Consider the following 20,513-nt stretch of genomic DNA (forward strand, 5'->3'; position numbering starts at 1 on the left):
AACCCTCAACTCATTTAAAGGTGTCTGGATATGTATCTCAGTGCTGTAACCTGCAGGGCTACCAACCAAATGCTGGAAGGTAGGATTAGGCTCGGTGGCTCGTTTTTTGGCAGGCGCAGACATGATGGACCAAGTGGCTTCTTTCAGTGCCGTAAACTTTCTCTGATTCTATGATTCTGAAACATTTATCCCAGTAAAGGTCTACCTATGTTCCAAACATTAAGCTGAAGTCCTGGCCAGTTTTAATGGCGAAGAATATTTCCAGAACCATCACAAGAGAGCCAGCTGATGACATTGCGCTGATTCTTAGGAATTACATAAATCACACCGATATTTATAAACCTTATTTATGTTAATTATGTCTGATATCAAATCAACTTTCTCTCCGCATAATATCACGCAGTTTATAAATCAGTAAAACGATGGGCAAAATAATTTTTGTTTCCACAAATATATGTATATTTTTACAATAAGTTTTGCCAAATGCGAATGCCCTTCTCACAGGGTGTGTGTTAGTGTCTGTCAATGATTATATTTAAGTGCACTGAACTGGGCGATGACTGAAGTCTGCGTAAGTGTTTTTTAAATTTGCGTAGCAAATTTTATCTGCTTACCAACATCGCGGTTTTACCGTTGATTGGTCGGGACAGATCGGGGAAGCCCTTTTAAAGTTGAAAATAGAGAATCATTTGTGCCGAATCCGTGGAAAAAAAGCAGCGAAGAACAAGAGGAATCGGCGTGGGACTGGGAGAACAAGCAAGATGAGTGGGTGTCCATTCCGAGGGAGTAAATCACAGTAAGTTTTACTTTAAGCTTGAGCATATGTGATTGAAATTTAAGAGAACTTTAAAATCTGTATGTTAGATTTTAAGTGGTATATTTGTTGGCAATTGTGCATTTTTGGACCTGAATATCTGTGGCTTTTGGCACATTTTCTGAGGGAAAATAGAACGTAGAAATAAATACTCGTTAACTGATTCGATTTGATTCTTATAATGTTCCTTTTAAGTTAAAGGGCAAGAGATAGGTCTAATTGTCATGTCGACGCAGTCAAACCATGTGACTGAATACAGTTCAAAAGTAACTGGTGTGAAGCATTTTAAGATAGTTTTGTAATAAGGCACTTTTTATTTGCAAAAACTTATGATTCAGTAATGCCTTGGTATAATTTGTAGCATTGCATTTTTGTGTTTCATAAGAAATGAAAGGTTTGTCAAATATTTCATAATTAACTTGGTGCCTTATAACTACCAAGATATATTAAGCATGATGTGTTTATAGTAGCCATTCAAATAGATAGCAATCTCACATGCAAACCATAGCAGATAATTAGCTCCCCCAACCACTTATTTTGCTCTTCTGCTCAAGCTAAATTTTTGATTTTCAGCATCATAGTGCTGTAGGAACTACCAGCCATGGTATCTTGGCTTCACAATAATTGTCTCACCGAAGTACATGTACAAAATGTGACCAACCATCATCAAATCAGTTACAAATTTGATCATGTTATCTTTCTATATTGCTGCCTTCCCATCTTATCATAAGGTTTCTGCTTCAAGGAATTAGCTTTAAAAAAACCTGTAACAAGTTTTGCCCATTATTTTGAGGATCTGAGCAGGTGACACTTCTTCGATCCAGCTTCTGAGTGCTTAAAATAAATAAAAGAAAAATCATGAAACTGCTTTTCTTCTAGTCAGAGATTAATTTTGACCAAAATGGTCTTGATTCTGAAAATGTTTGGTCATTTATTGTTGACCTCAGTCTTCTTTGGCCTCCTTGTCTCGAGAGACAATGGGTAAGCACCTGGAGGTGGTCAGTGGTGTGTGGAGCAGCGCCTGGAGTGGCTATAAAGGCCAATTCTAGAGTGACAGACTCTTCCACAGGTGCTGCAGATAAAATTGGTTGTCGGGGCTGTTACGCAGTTGGCTCTCCTTGCGCCTCTGTCTTTTTTCCTGCCAACTGCTAAGTCTCTTTGATTCGCCACACTTTAGCCCCACCTTTATGGTTGCCCGCCAGTTCTGGCGAACGCTGTATAACCTGCAATTAACCAGAAAACGTGGCTCTGCCATCTTTACATTATATTCCACAGATAGCAGTCTGAGGCTGAGAGCTGCAGAATAATGCCCTACAGTTCGGGAAACATTGCATTGGCATGATGTGTTTTACTGCCTCCCTTAACTCCTGTTCGATGTCCAGTCCCCTTTGTAAAATGCTTTGGGTAGATATTAAAAACCCTATATAAGTACTAGTTAATATTGAATGCCTGAAAGCATTCCCAAACTGTATTTAATAATTGCAGGCACATTACAATGTGTCCACACTCAACACTGCATAATTGCAATCTATTGATGTGGTTATTGTTCTGCTGTATAATGAGGTATTCTATTGTATATTGGGATATTCTACTGTTTAATGTGGTATTCTGCTGAAAAATTAGATATTCTACTGTGCAGTGGGGTAATTTCCTGTTTAAAGGGGTATTCTGTTGTACAATATGTTAGTGTTATGTAATGTATTGTTTTGCTATATAATGTGGTATTCTACTGTATAAGATTTAGGACAGAGAGCCCATTCTGTCCCAATATCTTTTTATCCTTCTCTACTGCAATCAACTATCAAATCTATCTTTAGAAGTTGGAATGATCTCTGCTTTAATCACAAACTCCAGTCAGAATGTCATGGCTTCAAACACAACAGTGTTAACTTGTTTTGACTGAAAATAAATGCTCTGTCGATACAGTCCAGTCCTGAAACACTCGCTGGCTATTTCTGGTAAGACATTGCTGCCAACCCCTCCACCACTGAAAATGTGGTGTCATTGACACTGTAACAGGTTTCTGCTACACTTCTGGCGAAGTGGTAGAGAGGGAAATTCTAGTGGCAATGTTAGAATTCTGTATTAAAGTTTACACTTTGCTGATTAATTTTGAACTTTTAGAAGGAAAAAACTTTTATTTACACAGCATCTTATCATATCCGATGTCCAAAAGTGCTTTTCAAACAATGGCTTAACTTTCAAAGTGCAGTTCCTATTATTACATAGACCGGGGGCCAGCAATCTTAAGAAGCATTTTTAAAATTTAATCAGAAACACAATATCTTGAGAGCTGCAATGCTGTTGCTCAAATGCTAATAAGAAGAAGACAGATGTATTTATGGATTTCTATGCAATGCCTTTTTACTGACGCTCATAAATGTACATGTAGTCATTTCAACCCCTCTAATTATGCCAAATATTTTTCAAGTTGAATTCAAATGCTAATCAATTTAAAAACAAAGTCTGACTACCTTGATCTTTTGCAATGTACTACTGGTGAATGTTGCAAACTTCTGTTTCCTGTAATGTATTAATTTTTTTGTAGCAAAACAAGCTCAAAGCAAGGGCCACAGTTAGTTCCTTTATTAATATGTATGTCTACATCTGCATGATAGGTGAGCAGGTGATACATAAGCCATTAATGTGATGGCACATGATGTCATTTAACTTGACAAAACACTGCATTTGTAACTTATGACTTTTGATCCAAGCAAGTTTTCAACAGAATTTCATATTTTTATGATAAAACATTTCACAAATTCCAGCTGTTATCTGCTAAAATGTCCATTGCCAAGGAGATTTTTAGATATCTGATATACTTTTTAAATTAGAAACACCTTTAGATAACTATTTTCTAAAAATTGATATTGACAAAAAATTGGTTTGATCAATCAAGGTGCCACACGAGTCCTTAATGAGCAGCATGCGCTTCTCGAACGGCAGGTTGCTGACCCCTGACTTAGACGAACACAGCAGCCACTTTGCACATAACAGGGTCCCACAAACAGTAAATTGAGTATTGCTGAAAATAGAGACATGTTATCGAGACATGTTGAAATGAGTAATGTGATCTCTGAATGTTAATGCCAGTGTGATGCTGGGTATACAGGCCATACGTCCCAAAGACTGGCGGATCGTATCAAACAACATGTCCCTTCCGCTATTCGCAACAGGCAAGGTACAAACCGTACCCAATCAGCCTGTGGTTGCAAAACTCAAAACACAGTGACCAACATTAGATGTGATTCTGTGATTGGACAACATTTGCTAAATAATCCTCCGTGTGCTAAGAATTGCGTTGACAATCAATTTAAGATTGTCTGTTTGGCTCGCAATGTGGCGGATTTGCATGTACTGGAAGCTACATATATTAATACACGGGGCTCTGTTCTTTGCAGACAGAAGGAACATGTACACAAATTGTGCCTGTTTCAGCTAAACAAAATAAATGATGGCCATTTGCTGGGATATTCCTCAGGGAATGCCTTGATCAATCAGAGTCAAGCAGCTTGGTTTAAATTTCAAACAAAGCTTGGCAGTTAACTGTCAGTCACCATATACTAGTGCATTCTCCATGGCAACGCCTCTACCAATCAGAGTCTACTTGCCAGCCAATCAACACTCTCCTCTCATACCGTATAAAGTTGTTGCTTTGTGACTCGGTAGCACCACTACTGACCGAACTGGCCAAGTCCTAAAGGACATAGCTGCTAGACTGGGTCTGTGGCAGGTGGTGAGGGAACCAACAAGAGGGAAAAACATACTTGACCTCATCCTCTCCAATCTACCTGCTGCAGATGCATCTGTCCATGACAGTATTGGTAGGAGTTACCACCGCACTGTCCATCTTCACATTGAGGACAACCTTCATTGTGCTGTGTGACATTACCACCATGCTAAATGGGATAGATTTTGAACAGATCTAGCAATGCAAAGCTGGGCATCCGTGAGGCATTGTGGACCATCAGCAGCAGCAGAATTGTACACAACCACAATCTGTAACCTCATGGCCTGGCATATCCCCCACTCTACCATTACCATCAAGCCGGGGGATCAACCCTGGTTCAGTAAAGAATCCCCCACTATCAACATCCTGGGGGTTACCATTGACTAGAAACTGAACTGAAGTAGCCATATTAATACCATGGCTACAACAGCAAGTCAGACTAGGAATCCTGCGGAGTAACTCACCTCCTGACTCCCCAAAGCCTGTCCATCATCTACAAGGCATAAATCAGGAGTGTGATGGAATAATCTTCACTTGCCTGTTTGGGTACAGCTCCAACAGCACTCCAGAATCTCAGCACCATCCAGGACAAAGCAGCCCGCTTGATTGGCATCCCATCCACAACATTCATTCCCTCCACCACCGACGCACAGTGGCAGCAGTGTGTGCCATCTATAAGATGCACTGCTGCAACACACCAAGGCTACTCAGGCAATACTTTCCAAACCCATGACTTCTACCACCTAGAAGGACAAGGGCAGCAGATGCATGGGAATGCCACCAACAGCAAGTTCCCCTCCAAGGCACACCATCCTGACTATATCGCCGTTCCTCCACTGTCACTGGGTCAAAATCCTGGAACTCCCTTCCTAATAGCATCGTTCTCAAAACACCAATCCTTGACCCTTTCATCCTTGCAAAACACTGCTCCAGCTCCAACTTCACGTTCCTCTCCAAAGTCCTCGAACAAGTTGACACCTCCCAAATTTGTGCCAATCTTCCCCAGAACTCTTTGGTTGTCTTACTTCAATCAGGTTTCCACCCTTGCCACAGTACTGAAACAGCTCTTATCAAAGACGCATGTGACAAAAATAAACTATCCCTGCTTGTCCTTCCTGAACTGTTTGCAGCCTTTGACACGGCTGACCACACTATCATCCTTCAATGCCTCTTCATCATGCAAATGGGTGGGACTGTACTTGCCTGGTTCCAATCCTAAATATTTATTCATAGCCAAAGAATCACTTTCAACGGTTTCTCTTCTCGCTCCTGCACAGTTATCTCTGGGTCTTCAAGGATCTATTCTTCGACCCCTCCTATTTTGCATCTATAAGCTGCCCCTTGGCAACATCATAAGAAAACACGTCAGCTTCCACTTGTAATCTGATGACACCCAGCTCCATCTCACCATCACTGCTTGCAATCACTGCAGTGTTTTTAAATTGCTAGACTGCTTGTCTGAGCAGAAACTTCCTCCAATTAAATATTGGGAAGACTGAAGCTATTGACTTCAGATCCTGTCATAAACTCTGCTCCTTAGCCACTGACTCCATCCCTCTCCCTGGCAACTGTCTGAGAGTGAACCAGACTGTTCACAACCTTGGCATCATATTTAACCCCAAGATGAACTTCCAACCACATATCCATACCATCACTGAAACTGCCTATTTCCAACCCTCTAACTTCGCCAGACTCTGCCCCTGTTTCTGCTGATCCACTGCTGAAACCTTCATCCATGCCCTTGTTAACTCTAGACTTAACTATTCTAATGCATTCCTGGCCTATCTCCCATATTCTACCCATTGTAGACTTGAGGTCATCCAAACATCTGGTCATGTCCTCACCAAATCCTGGTCGCGCATCATCCCTGTATTTGCTGACCGACTCTGGCTCCCAGTTGGGCAACTCCTCGATTTTAAAATTCTCATTCTTGTTTTCAAATCCCTCCATGGTCCAGTCCCTCCCCATCTCTGAAATCTCCCCCAGATCCACAACCCTCTAAAATATCTGTGTTCCTATTCTGGCTTCTTGAACATCCCCGATATCAATCTCTCCACCATTGGTGGCCAGGCCTTCAGCTGCCTAGGCCCTAAGTTCTGAAATGCCTTTCCTAAACCTTCTGCCTCTCTACCTCACTTTCTTTCATGAATTCACTCCTTTATAAAGGTTCACGTAACCTCCCTGCTTTTGTACTGAACACTTCTCTTTATGAGGCCTAAAATCCCATAAGCTTTGCTTACTATTCTCTCAATATGTCCTGCCACTTTCAAAGATCTGTACACTGAACTTCCAGGTCTCACTCTCCTTGTACAGTCTTAAGAAATGTGCCATTTAGTCTTTATTGCCCCTCCGTATCCCTTCTGCCAAAATGCATCACTTCATACATCTCTGTATTAATTTCCATCTGCCAGTTATCTGCTCATTCTGCTAGCCTATCTACATCCTGTTGCAGTCGACCGGTATCATCATCACTGTTTCCTATACCTTCAAATTTGGTATCATTGGCAAACGTAGAAATTTTACTGTGCATTCCAATATCCAAACCATTTATATAAATCAAAAAAGCAGTTGCTTAGCACTGACACTTGGGGAACACCACTGTCTACCATCCTCCAATCTGAAAACAACCATAACTCTCTAACTATAACTCACTGTTTTCTGACTTCAAGCCAGTTGTTTTTTATCCAAGCTGACACTAACCTACCTGTTCCATAAGCCTCAATTTTGTTAACCAGCCTTTTATGCAGTACTTGCTCAAAGGCTTTCTTAAAATCCATATAGGCAACATCCATTGCATTCCTTTCATCAACCTTCTCTGTTCCTTCATCAAAAAATTCAATTAGATTAGTCAAGCATGATCTGTCTTTTACAAATCTATGCTGGCTCTCCTTAATAAACTGAAACCTCTCTGATGCCTGTAATTTTTTTCCCCCTGATTATTGTTTCTAAAACGTTACCTATCACTGATAAAAGAGTATTTGAAGGACTGCAGGGCTGGAGCAGATTACCGGGGTAGGAAGGGGTGAGTCTATGGAGGGATTTGAAAATAAGGATGAAAATTGTAAAATCAAGGTGTTGCTTAATCGTGAGACAATGTAGGTCAGCGAGCACAGAGGTGATGGGTGAATGGGACTTGAGTGTACATATGAGGAGCAAAGTTTTGGATGAGTGCAACTTTTTGTAGCCTCCAAGATGGGAGTCCATCCAGGAGAACTTTGGTATAAATATGTCTAGAGGTTACAAAGGTACGGATGAGGATTTCAGCAGCAGGTGAGTTGTGATAGGGGTGGAGTCAAGTGGAAGTAGGTGATGCTGAGGATATGAGGTCAGTAGCTCATCTTGGGTATACAGCATTATACAGTAGAATATCCCAATAGAATGCCGCATTATATAATGACCACATTATATTTTAATTTGTAATTTGTGGCAACTTTCTTTCAGACATGCATTTCCTTCAGACCTGCAGGAAAACTGTGACACATCACAAGATGGAACACGCAAAACCAGTAAAGGGGGAATAGTGTATAGGGACTACCTGCAGGTATGTTTAAGGATTCCGTTGCAATGTTATCCCTTAGCTATTTGTCTCTTTTTAACTTCAGAAGAATTATTTGTGTTCGTATGTGTGCTTTTGTCAAAGTGCATGTGTGCACCCTAGCTCAAATTGCAGAAACAAGCCACATTTTAGAGGAAGTTAAAAATATTTAATCCCCCATACTAGGAAATAACATTTTAACTTGATTATCTTTATTTTTGTCACTGATTCATAACTTTCTTTTTATAGTAATCAAATGAAAAAAGGATGCTTTGCCAAATGACTCAAATTTCATAATTTAACAAGTCGACAGCAGTGCAGACAGAGGTGTAGACCTTGACTTTGTGTCGTAGTGTAAAATGGCTGATGGGAATGGGTAGCCTGCTTTACATCTCTCCAAATTTTTATTTTCATAAACTAACTTCAATGGAAACCAGGAGAGATGTAAATTCACCTGATGTTTTGCATTATTGCACAAAGTCATGATCGACTACAGAGTCCAGATCCAATGTAGTCTTTACATAGTTTAGTTTAGAGATACGGCACTGAAACAGGCCCTTCGGCCCACCGAGTCCGTGCCGACCATCAACCACCCATTTTATACTAATCCTACACTAATCCCATATTCCGACCACATCCCCACCTGTCCCTATCACCTGCCTATACTAGGAGCAATTTATAATGGCCAATTTACCTATCAACCTGCAAGTCTTTTGGCTTGTGGGAGAAAACCGGAGCACCCGGAGGAAACCCACGCAGACACAGGGAGAACTTGCAAACCCCACACAGGCAGTACCCAGAATTGAACCCGGGTCGCTGGAGCTGTGAGGCTGCGGTGCTAACCACTGCGCCATTGTGCCGCCCCAATACAGTATTACACTGTATTTATGTTACATAGTATTTATAGCACAGAAATAGACAATTTACCTCAACAGGTATGCTCCCCACAAGCCTTCTTACCCTTTTTCATCTAACCCCATCCACATATAATATATTCCTTTCTTCCTCATGTGTTCATCACATTTCCCCATAAGTATATCTATGCTGGTCACCTTAACTACTCCTTTTGGTAGAGAGATCCATAATCTGACCACGCTGTGGGTAAAGAAGTTCCTCCTGAATTCCATATTGGATTTATTAGTGACTATCTTGTATTTATGGCCCTTAGTTCTGGTCTCCTCTGCAAGTGGAAACATCGGCCGGGACTTTATCCAGGCAATGGGGTTCTCGACCTCCCAAAAAACGTCAGCAAGAACCCGCGTTGCCCCTTCTGTGGGATGCCCGGTGAATGAAGTGCCAATTAGGCACTTAAACGGGACAGTGGCAGGCCTTCCATGGGATCAAGGATCCCAGCGAAGGAAATCCTGCCCTCAGAGCTGCCAGCCAGTAAGAGACCAGCAGCTGTTTGCCTGAGTAGCACCATTGCAGAGGCTGGGAGCTGCCGCTGGTGCAGCACCCACCCAAGGCCTATGAGCATTGCTGTACTCAGGCCACAGGTAGGTCAGGGTCAAAGACGTCTCATGGGGTGGGGTTCGCGGGGAGGGCGGTGGGGGGGGGTGGGTAGCAAGGGCAGGGAGGTGGGTCTCTGCATGCCCCCCTTCCCGATGCCGGATCCCTCATTCAGATACTAAGTGCTTTTTAACAAGTGCTCCCATCCCAAGCAACACGTAAGGTTTTTTGCCGTGTTCACTGTACGGTGACAGGTCCGCCTGCCGTTGGGCTAATTGCGGTGGTGTGATGAGGCCCATAATTGGGCATCAATTACCCACTTGAGAGCCTTAGTTGGCAATGAGGTAGGAAGGCCGTTCACAGACCTTTCCGCCCCCGACTTAATTTTGGCGGAGGCAGGAAGATCCCACCACCATTCCACCCGATTATATGCTCTCACCACCTCCAAACTCACTGTGGGGGAGAGCTTAAAATTACCCCATTTTCTCTACATCTACCCGTTCATAACCTTAAAGACGTCTGTTAGTCTCTTCTCAGCCTTCTCTTTTCTCGAGAAAAGAGCTCCAGCGTGTTCAGTTCTTCCAGGTGCTATAACCTCTGTTATGCTATGCTTATGGTAAATGATTTTTTCACCTTCTTCAATGCTTTTATAATATGGAGACCAGAACTGTTCACAGAACACTAAGTCTGGCCTAACCATGGTTCTACACAAGTTTAACATAACCTTTCTATTTTTCAATTCCATTCCTCTAGAAATGAACCCCAGTACTTTGTTGACTTTTTTTATGCCCTTATTAACCTGCTTCACAACTTTTAGTGGTTTGTGTGTCTTTCCCCTCAGATCCTTCTGCTCCTCTACCCTATTTGACACTTATTTTCCAAGAAATGTGTGGCCTCCTATCCATTCTGCTACTTGTCCTATCATGAGCCTTATCGAAGGCCTTTTGAAAATCCAAAATTACATCTTTTGCATTAGCCTATCTACTCTTTTTTGTGTTTTTTTAAAGCATTCAATAAGGTTGGCCAAGCATGACTTTCCCTTTGAAATCCATGTTGACTATTCTTTAATATATTTTCAGTTTCTAAATTTTTTCAGAACATCTTTGAGTAAGGATTCCATTAACTTTCCTACCACCAATGATAAGCTGATGGGTCTATAGGTCTATGGACTTGTTCTATCTCCCTTTTCAAATGTTAGAATCACATTAGCTGTCCACCAGTGGTATTTTCTTTTTTTAATGAATTGTTTTATACATTTGTAGTAGTGTCTTTGCTCGCTCTTTCCAGATTCTTTTACTATACATGTAATGTAGGTTTAGAAGGTGGGGTATAATTGCACCACAACATACAAACATAATTCCGTCTTAAAATTCACGTTCAATTTATCCAACACTGCTCAGAATCACAGAATCGTTACAGTGCAGAAGGAGGCCATTCGGCCCATCGTGTCCGCACTGGCTCTCTGAAACAGCAATTTCCTCAGTTCCATTCCCCTGCCTTCTACCCATAACCTTGCACATTCTTCCTTTTCATATAACTGTCTAATTCCCTTTTGAATGCTTCAATTGAACCTGCCTCCAAACCTTAACCACTCGTTGCATGGAAAGTTTTTCCTCATGTTACTTTTGCTTCACTTACCAAATATTTTAAATCTGCGCCCTCTTGTTCTTGATCCTTTCATGGGTGGGAACAGTTTCTCACTATCTGTCCAGACCCCTCATGATTTTGAATACCTCTATCAAATCACCTCTCAGCCTTCTCTTCTAGAAAAACAGTCCTAACTTCTCCAATCTATTTTCATAACTGAAATTCCTCATCCCTGGAACCATTCTCATGAATCTTTTCTGTACTCTCTCTCTAAATGCCCTCTCACTTCTTTCCTAAAGTCTGGCACCCAGAACTGGACGCAGTACTCCATTTGAGGCCAAACTAGTGTCTTATACAAGATCAACATAATGTCCTTGCTCTTGTACTCTATGCCCCTATTAATAAAGCCCAGGATACTGTATGCTTTATTAACTGCTCTCTCAACCTGTCCTGCCACCTTCAATGACTTATGCACATATACACCCAGGTCCCTCTGCTTCTGCACCCACTTTAGAATTGTACTCTTTATTCGATATTGTCTCTCCAGTTCTTCCTACCAAAATGAATCACTTCACATTTCTCTTCATTGAACTTCATCTGCCACCTGTCTGCCCATTCCACCAACTTGTCTCTGTCCTTTTCAAGTTCTACACTATCCTCCTCACAGTTCACAATGCTTCCAAGTTTCGTGTCATCAGCAAACTTTGAAATTGTGCCCTGTACACCAAGGTCTAGGACATTAATATATATCAGGAAAAGCAAGGGTTCCAACACTGATCCCTGGGGGACTCCACTACAAACCTTCCTCCAGCCCCAAAAACATCCATTAACCACTACTCTCTGTTTCCTGTCACTCAGCCAATTTTTTTAGATTAGATTAGAGATACAGCACTGAAACAGGCCCTTCGGCCCACCGAGTCTGTGCCGACCATCAGCCACCCATTTATACTAATCCTACACTAATCCCATATTCCTAGCAAACATCCCCACCTGTCCCTATATTTCCCTACCACCTACCTATACTAGTGACAATTTATAATGGCCAATTTACCTACCAACCTGCAAGTCTTTTGGCTTGTGGGAAGAAACCGGAGCACCCGGAGAAAACCCACACAGATACAGGGAGAACTTGCAAACTCCACACAGGCAGTACCCAGAATCGAACCCGGGTCCCTGGAGCTGTGAGGCTGTAGTGCTAACCACTGCACCACTGTGCCGCCCACTTGTATCCATGTTGCTACCGTCCCTTTTATTGCATGAGCTACAGGTTTTCTCACAAGTCTGTTGTGTGGCACTGTATCAAATGCCTTTTGAAAGTCCATGTACACCACATCAACAGCATTGCCCTCATCAACCCTCTCTGTTACCTCCTCCAAAAACCCCAACATGATTTTCCCTTAAGAAATCCAGGCTGGCTTTCCTTAATTAACTCGCATTTGTGCATGCGACTATTGATTTTGTCCCAAGTTATTTTATCTAGTAGTTTTCCCACCACCAAAATTAAACTGACTGGCCTGTAATTGCTAGGCTTATCTTTACACTGTTATTTGAACAAGGGTGTAACATTTGCAATTCTGCTGTCCTCTGGCACCACCGCCTAGTCTATGGAAGACTGAAAAATTATGGCCAGTGCCTGTGCAATTTTCACTCTCTCTTCCTTCAGTATGCTTGGATGCATCTCATCTGGTCCTGGTGTTTTATCCACTTTTACGTACTGACAACCTGTCTAATACTTCCTCTTTATCAATTTTAAACCGCTCTGGTGTCTGACTTACCTCCTCTTACAACATTGCCTGGATTGCATCTTCTTCCTCCGTTAAGACAGATGCAAAGTTTTCATTTAATACCTCAGCTCTGCCCTGTACCTCCATGTGTAAATCCCCTTTCTGGTCCATAATCAGCCCCACTCCTCCTTTTACCACCTTTTTTACTATTGATATGCCTATCGAAAACTTTGGGATTTCCTTTAATGCTAGCTGCCAGTCTCCTTTCATGCTCTCTCTTTGCTTCTCGACTTCCCCTCTGCAACTTCTATATTCAGCCTGGTTCTCAACAGTATTTTCTACCTGGCATCTGTCTTAAGCACACTTTTTCTTCCTTATCCTAGTCGCTACCTGTTTTGTCATCCATGGAGCTCTGGATTTGTTTCCCTACTTTTCCCCTTCGAGGGAACATACCTTGACTGTGCCCAAACTATCTCTTCTATGTTCAGCTATCAGTTTCCCTGACTTCAGTTTAGTCACCCCAGCTCCATTCTTGCCTCATTGAAGTTGACCTTCCTCCAGTTAATTCTTCTAATGCTGGATTGGTCTTTGTCCTTTTCAATAGTCAGACAAAACCTTATGATACAATAATCACTGTCCCCTAACTACTCTCCCTCTGATACTTGATCCACCTCATTCCCAAGAACAAGGTCCAGCAGTGCCTCCTTTCTCATTGGACTAGCAACATACTGTGACAGAGTAATAGAGCAATCTTTGGCCTCCTTGTCTCGAGAGACAATGGGTAAGCGCCTGGAGGTCGTCAGTGGTTTGCGAAGCAACGCCTGGAGTGGCTATAAAGGCCAATTCTAGAGTAACAGACTCTTCCACAGGTGCTGCAGATAAAATTGGTTGTCGGGGCTGTTACACAGTTGGCTCTCTCCTTGCGCTTCTGCCTTTTTTCCTGCCAACTGCTGAGTCTCTTCGACTCGCCATGCTTTAGCCCCGCCTTTATGGTTGCCCGCCAGCTCTGGCGATCGCTGGCAACTGTCTCCCACGACTTGTGAACAATGTCACAGGACTTCATGTTGCATTTGCAGATGTCTTTAAAGCGGAGACATGGACGGCCGGTGGGTCTGGTACCAGTGACGAGCTCTCTGTACATTGTGTCCTTGGGGATCCTGCCATCTTCCATGCGGCTCACATGGCCAAGCCATCTCAGGCGCCGCTGGCTTAGTAGGGTGTATATGCTGGGGATATTGGCCGCCTCGAGGACTGCTGTGTTGGAGATTCGGTCCTGCCACCTGATGCCAAGGATTCTCCGGAGGCAGCGAAGATGGAATGAATTGAGACGTCGCTCTTGGCTGAAGTACGTTGTCCAGGCCTCGCTGCCGTAGAGCAAGGTACTGAGGACACAGGCTTGATACACTTGGACTTTTGTGTTCTGTATCAGTGCGCCATTTTCCCACACTCTCTTGGCCAGTCTGGACATAGCAGAGGAAGCCTTTCCCATGTGCTTGTTTAATTCTGCATCCAGTGATAGGTTACTGGTGATAGTTGAGCCTAGATAGGTGAACTCTTGAACCACTTCCAGAGTGCGGTCGCCGATACTGATGGATGGGGCATTTCTGACATCCTGTCCATAATGTTCGTTTTCTTGAGGCTGATGGTTAGGCCAAATTTGTTGCAGGCAGCCACAATCCTGTCAATGAGTCTCTGCAGACACTCTTCAGTGTGAGATGTTAATGCAGCATCGTCAGCAAAGAGGAGTTCCCTGATGAGGGCTTTCAGTACTTCGGTCTTCGCTTTTAGATGGGCAAGGTTGAACAACCTGCCACCTGATCTTGTGTGGAGGAAAATTCCTTCTTCTGAAGACTTGAATGCATGAGAGAGCTGCAGGGAGAAGAAGATCCCAAACAGTGTAGGTGCGAGAACACAGCCCTGTTTCACACCACTCAGGATAGGAAAGGGGTCTGATGAGGCGCCGCTATGCTGAATTGTGCCTTTCATATTGTCATGGAATGAGGTGATGATACTTAGTAGCTTTGGTGGGCATCCAATCTTTTCTAGTAGTTTGAAGAGACCACGTCTGCTGATGAGGTCAAAGGCTTTGGTGAGATCAATGAAAGCAACATAGAGGGGCATCTGTTGTTCACGGCATTTCTCCTGTAGCTGACGAAGGGAGAACAACATGTCAATGGTGGATCACTTTGCTCGAAAGCCACACTGTGCCTCAGGATAGACAAGCTCAGCCAGCTTCTGGAGCCTGTTTAAAATGACTCGAGCAAAGACTTTCCCCACTATGCTGAGCAGGAGATTCCACGGCAGTTGTTGCAGTCACCGCGGTCACCCTTGTTCTTATAGAGGGTGATCATATTGGCATCGCGCATGTACTGCTCCCTCGTCCCAGCACAGGCAAAGCAGTTCACACAGTGCTGAAAGTATAGCAGGCTTGGCACTCTTGATGATTTGAGGGATAATGCCGTCCTTCCCAGGGGCTTTTCCGCTGCATAGAGCATCAATGGCATCACTGAGTTCCGATTTTGTTGGCTGTACGTCCAGCTCATCCATGACTAGCAGAGACTGGGCTGCATTGAGGGCGGTCTCAGTGACAACATTTTTCCTGGACTACTGTTCTAGGTAGTGTTCCACCCAGCGGTCCATTTGCTTGCGTTGGTCAGTGATTGTGTCCCCTGATTTAGATTTGAGGGGGGCAATCTTCTTGATGGTTGGCCCAAAAGCTCTCTTAATGCCATCATACATTCCTCTGATATTTCCGGTGTCTGAGGCCAGCTGAATATGACTGCGTAGGTGTTGCCAGTAGTCATTTGCGCAGCGCCTGGCTGTTCTTTGTGCAGCGCTTCTGGCAGCTTTAAGTGCTACGGATGTTAACTTGCTGGGGGCTTTCTTGTAGTTCAGCAGTGCAATGCGCTTAGCGGCTATGACAGGTTCCAGCTCTTCAAAGTGAGACTGAAACCAGTCTGCATTCTCCTTCACACGTTTTCCATAGGTGGTCATTGCTGAGTCATAGATTGCATCTCTGATGTGGGCCCACTTGGTCCCTGCATCCCCTGTGGGAGTGTTTTGAAGGGCTTTTTCAAGTGAATTTGGAAACTTACGTAACAGCTGTGGATGAGAAATTCTGCTCGTGTTGATGCGCGGGCGGCCCTTCTGCATGGTATGACGCAGCTTCTTTGGTTTGAGGCTAACCTTGCTGCACACCAGGGAGTGGTCGGTGTCGCAGTCCGCACTGTGTGGAAGCTGCGTGTGATTTGAATGCTGTTTAAAGAGGCTCGCCTTGTGGCGATGAGGTCCAGCTGGTGCCAATGACGTGATCTTGGGTGTCTCCAAGAAACCTGATGACAGGGTTTAGTGTGAAAGAATGAGTTAGTGATGCAGAGGTTATGATAGGTGCACAACTCAAGCAGTCTCTGTCCATTCTCATTCTTCCTTCCAATGCCATAGCGCCCAAGGCAGGAGGGCCATGAGTCATAGTCAGCCCCAACCCTGGCATTAAAGTCCCCCAGCAGGAACAGGTGTTCGGTATGCTAATAATAATATTATGGAGTTCCTCGTAGAACTGGTCTTTAGCTTCAGATGGGGAGCAGAGTGTTGGAGCATAGATGCTGAGTAGGTGTACAAGACCAGAGGCGGTGAGCAGTCGGATGGACAGTATGCGTTCCGAGCCATTTGAGGGTGGCTCTATCATGATGAGCAAAGAGTTTCTGATGGTGAAGCCCACTCCATGCTGTCTTGGTTCTTCAGGATCCCTACCCTGCCAGAAGAAGGTGTAGTCGTGCTCTCTTAGAGATCTGCTCGCAGGGAGGCGTGTCTCCTGAAGTGCTGCAATGTCCACATTGAGTCTACTGAGCTCATTGTTAATGATGGTGGTCTTCCGAGAAGCGCTAATTTGTGTAAGGTCTTCTGACAGGCCATAGACATAGAGCAATACTGCACTGAAATAGGCCCTTCGGCCCACCGAGTCTGTGCCAACCAACAACCACCCATTTTATACTAATCTTACGTTAATCCCATATTCCCTACCACATTCCTCCTACCTACATTAGGGGCAATTGACCTATCAACCTGCAAGTCTTTGGCTGTGGGAGGAAACCAGAGCACCCGGCAGAAACCCACGTGGTTACTGGGAGAACTTGCAAACTCCACACAGGCAGTACCCAGAACTGAACCCAGGTTGCTGGAGCTGTGAGGCTGCAGTGCTAACCACTGCACCACTGTGCCCCGCTAATATTGTGGAATTATCTCACTAGTTATAACTCGGGTAACGAAAATATATATACATGAATAAAGACTGACAAAAACTTAAATATGTATATTTAAACAAACATACAAATTGGGCTTTGACTTTATTCCTTAGTTCTTATTGCAGTTCACATCATAGGTGAACAGGTAGGGAAACAGAAGCAAGAAGATAAAGTGACACCAAGAAAACAATGGCCTGGATTTTGCTGTCAGTGTCAAACAAATGGTGCTCGCTGTTCGTTACACATGCACTTGCCAGCGGCCTTTCAGCATGTTTTTCCACTGGTTTGTAGTTATCAGATAGTCAAATCAGTGTGGTGTCCTCTTCAGGGCATCTGGAACCTGTGTGAACAAGGCAAACAAAAGCTGCTCTTCAACCAATCAAATTGAAGAATCCATACTGAGACAAGCAGGCCCCAATATTGACTACATATCGGTTGGGCCCTGCCTTAAAACTGCACAACATGCATCTTTTTTACAGGAACCCCGCCTGGAAGTCCACCTGACAAGGAGGCAAGCCTATCAATCAGGCAGGGAACACACCAGAGTAGTCTGTAGCCATAGGAGCAAGGAAAGAACTTGCTGCTACTTAAGTGGGAGTGTGGGAATGGTCTGATCAATGATCCTGGGGCTTTAGATCCTGGGTGGATCTGATTCCTTGATTTTGGGGGTCTGGTACCCAATCCTTGGCGGGTCTTTGGTTGGGGGTGGTCCAGTGGTGGTCAGGGGTATCTGATGTCAGTGAGTGGGGGGGTGAGACAGGTTGGGTAGTAGGATGACTGTAAAGAGGATAGACTTTGTGGGCCGGGGCAAACATTTCTGCTCCTCCTGGCCCACAAGCAGTACTATAAAGGTACTTGCCTTTTACCTGAATCTGTCCTTGCCTCCCTTGAGCCGCAAGGTTTCCCGAAGCTCAGCCAACCATGGTTAAACCTGAGAGACCAGTAAAAAATGAGGCTCCCAACCTCATTATAATAGTTAAATAGCTAACCCGCCCCTGTACCACCTCCATTAAAACCAGAAATTGTTGGGTAGGAGTTAAATTTGAGAGTTTAAAAATTTGACACCCCACCTGACCCCCCAAGCCATCCATTTTTTGGAGATTAAAAGTACCCCCATAGAGTCTAAACCAGGAAGTGTAAGTTATAATATTTAATTCGATGTAATGTCTGTACATAAAATGAAATAGAGAGTAAAAAAAGATATAATTGAGAGAGAAAGAAAGTTTAAAACTTAAATTTTTTTGGAGGATTAAAAAATATAAATTTTAAAATAAACATTTTTTTTAAAGTCTGACGGAATGTGACTTCACCCTTGTAAAAATGAATTTTCAGTGTCAAGAGAAAATTGTAGCTGCGCATGTAAGAATGTCCAAAGTTACTGTCCGATTCATTCCTCAGTAAACAGTGAGTGGTGATAGCTTCGTCATTATTCGTACTGCAAAATTCAATATAATCTCCCATTAGCAGCCAGCCACCATTTTCACAACACAACATTTTAAACACTGGGAACAACCTTTACAAAAATTATAAATAGCGCACACAATTTAAAAGCTTGGCAATAAAATTAACTTCTCATTTATTCAGCCCAGTCACCAACTTCATAAATCGCACAAGATATAAATGCAGTCGTAAAAAAATCAGAAAATTAAACAACAGTATTTTTAAAAAAGCTACTTTTATCTATTCGGAGTCTGGGAAGTCAAAGGAAACACCCCTTCCCACTGTACATCTCACTCTCAGCTGACTTCCCTACTGCTCCCTGCTTCACCTTTGATCTTACCCTACTATCAGTTTCTCTCAGAGACTTTGCTTTCAAAGTTCTACTTGTTTTTCTAAAAAGTCAAATTAGAATGAGGGGGAAAAGTGCCTGCCTTTTGCTTGCTGCCTCTGTCCCATAGCATTAAAAATTAGAATGCTGTTTCGACAACTTTAAGCCACTGGCATGACTCATTTTCGTCAACAAAAGGTAATTAGCTACTTTCAAAATTCAACCGTTTTGTTGAAAATTGTACTAACATTAAATGGAAAAAAATCACTGACCATTTTTCACAGGGTTTCCCCAAATTCCCACAGTAACTTGGGCAGGCACCCTGAAAAATCAGCATAAACAGCCATTTCTCAGGTTTTCTGCTGATATTTCCACATGCAACATTGGGGAATCCCGACAGAAACTCTGCCTAATGCTCTCTCAGCATCATCTTTCTCTCTGTCTTCCCAACTTCCCACTCCCTCAGCTAAGGTGTATCGAGCTCAAAACAAAAGCTACAAGTGCTGATTACGAACAATATTGTCTGCAGAAAGTTCTAGAGAAGTGCCCTCAGCTGCAGAATTTACCTCGGGAGTTATTTGCATTGGATCCCATGAGTATGGGGAAAACAAATTAAGTTATTTACAAGTGCAGAAAGTTTAGGTGTTCTTTATTTTGTGGTTCAAGTAATTTGAATCATGAATCATGCACAAAACAAAAGATATGACAGGTATGTAATCAGCAAATGTTGTTTTCTGTCTCTCCCTCTCTATCTCACACACATAGCCTTTCGGTTTGTGCTGAAGTTTAAACTTTCTGCTTTTTTTTTTAAAAAGTTGGATAAAATAATAAATGCTCAAGAACTACAAAGTGAGAAGAAGGGAAATAAAATACATGATGAACACCTCTTTATTATAACCCATCAAGGTGAGGTGCTAACATTATTATATTAATAGTAGAAAATAAGTTGACGTTTGCAAATTATTCACAGAATAACTTGATATTAATGTGAATTATTGGTAATGTTAAATGATTTTTTGCATATATTAATTGCAGCTTATGAATTATGGTTCAAGCAGATTCTTTGGGAATTGGATTCAGTTCGTGAAATATTTCAGAATGGCCAGGTGAGTATTCTACACTGGTACTTAATTTCTGTATATATTACAGTGGCTGGAGGAGGACATTGCTTCTGTAAAACAGTGGGGTGAATTTTAACCCAGTTTCTGCTGGGTGGGTAAGCAGTTAAAATCCATTTGGTAACTTGCCTGCTGGTAGCAGGGATGTGGGACTAATTGGATAGCATTTTCAAAGAGGTGGCACAGATATGAGCGATCGAATGGCATATTTCTGTGTTATGAGATGCTATGATGTCATACCAGATCCAGCATTGAGTTTTTATCGGCCCTTCTGATCAGGCAGTAAGCCAATTACCCAAAGCCTGCAGGGTCCTTCTTTTAAATATACAAGTCAGAGTGCATTGATGCCACGGTCTCCAACTGTAATTTTAATTTTAACCTGAGCAGCAAAATGAAGTGCTGGATTTTTCTGCCAAGTGTAGGTCTGTCAGAAGAGGATAGAAGCTGAGACCATTCAAGGTAAGCTGTTCACTATCATTTGTTAGGCTGGCAGGAGTGCTCCTCTGGGCCTACTTGAGTGACCAAGTGACCAAGGCTGCCCGATTTT

General features: G+C 43.0%; 1 protein-coding gene across 1 annotated transcript in view; it reads left to right on the forward strand.

Annotated features, from left to right (window-relative positions):
• The first annotated feature begins 624 nt into the window (after positions 1–624).
• LOC137375211 (tryptophan 2,3-dioxygenase-like) overlaps positions 625–20,513 on the forward strand; it is a 135,932-nt gene continuing 116,043 nt past the window's right edge. The window contains exons 1-4 of the mRNA XM_068042023.1: positions 625–796; positions 7,986–8,085; positions 19,664–19,754; positions 19,884–19,954. Of these exons, the coding sequence (XP_067898124.1) occupies positions 762–796; positions 7,986–8,085; positions 19,664–19,754; positions 19,884–19,954 (297 nt within the window). The 5' untranslated portion in view covers positions 625–761. The remainder of the gene's footprint in view (positions 797–7,985; positions 8,086–19,663; positions 19,755–19,883; positions 19,955–20,513) is intronic.

Source organism: Heterodontus francisci, chromosome 1 (genome assembly GCF_036365525.1).
Source record: "Heterodontus francisci isolate sHetFra1 chromosome 1, sHetFra1.hap1, whole genome shotgun sequence".
Taxonomy (NCBI): domain Eukaryota; kingdom Metazoa; phylum Chordata; class Chondrichthyes; order Heterodontiformes; family Heterodontidae; genus Heterodontus; species Heterodontus francisci.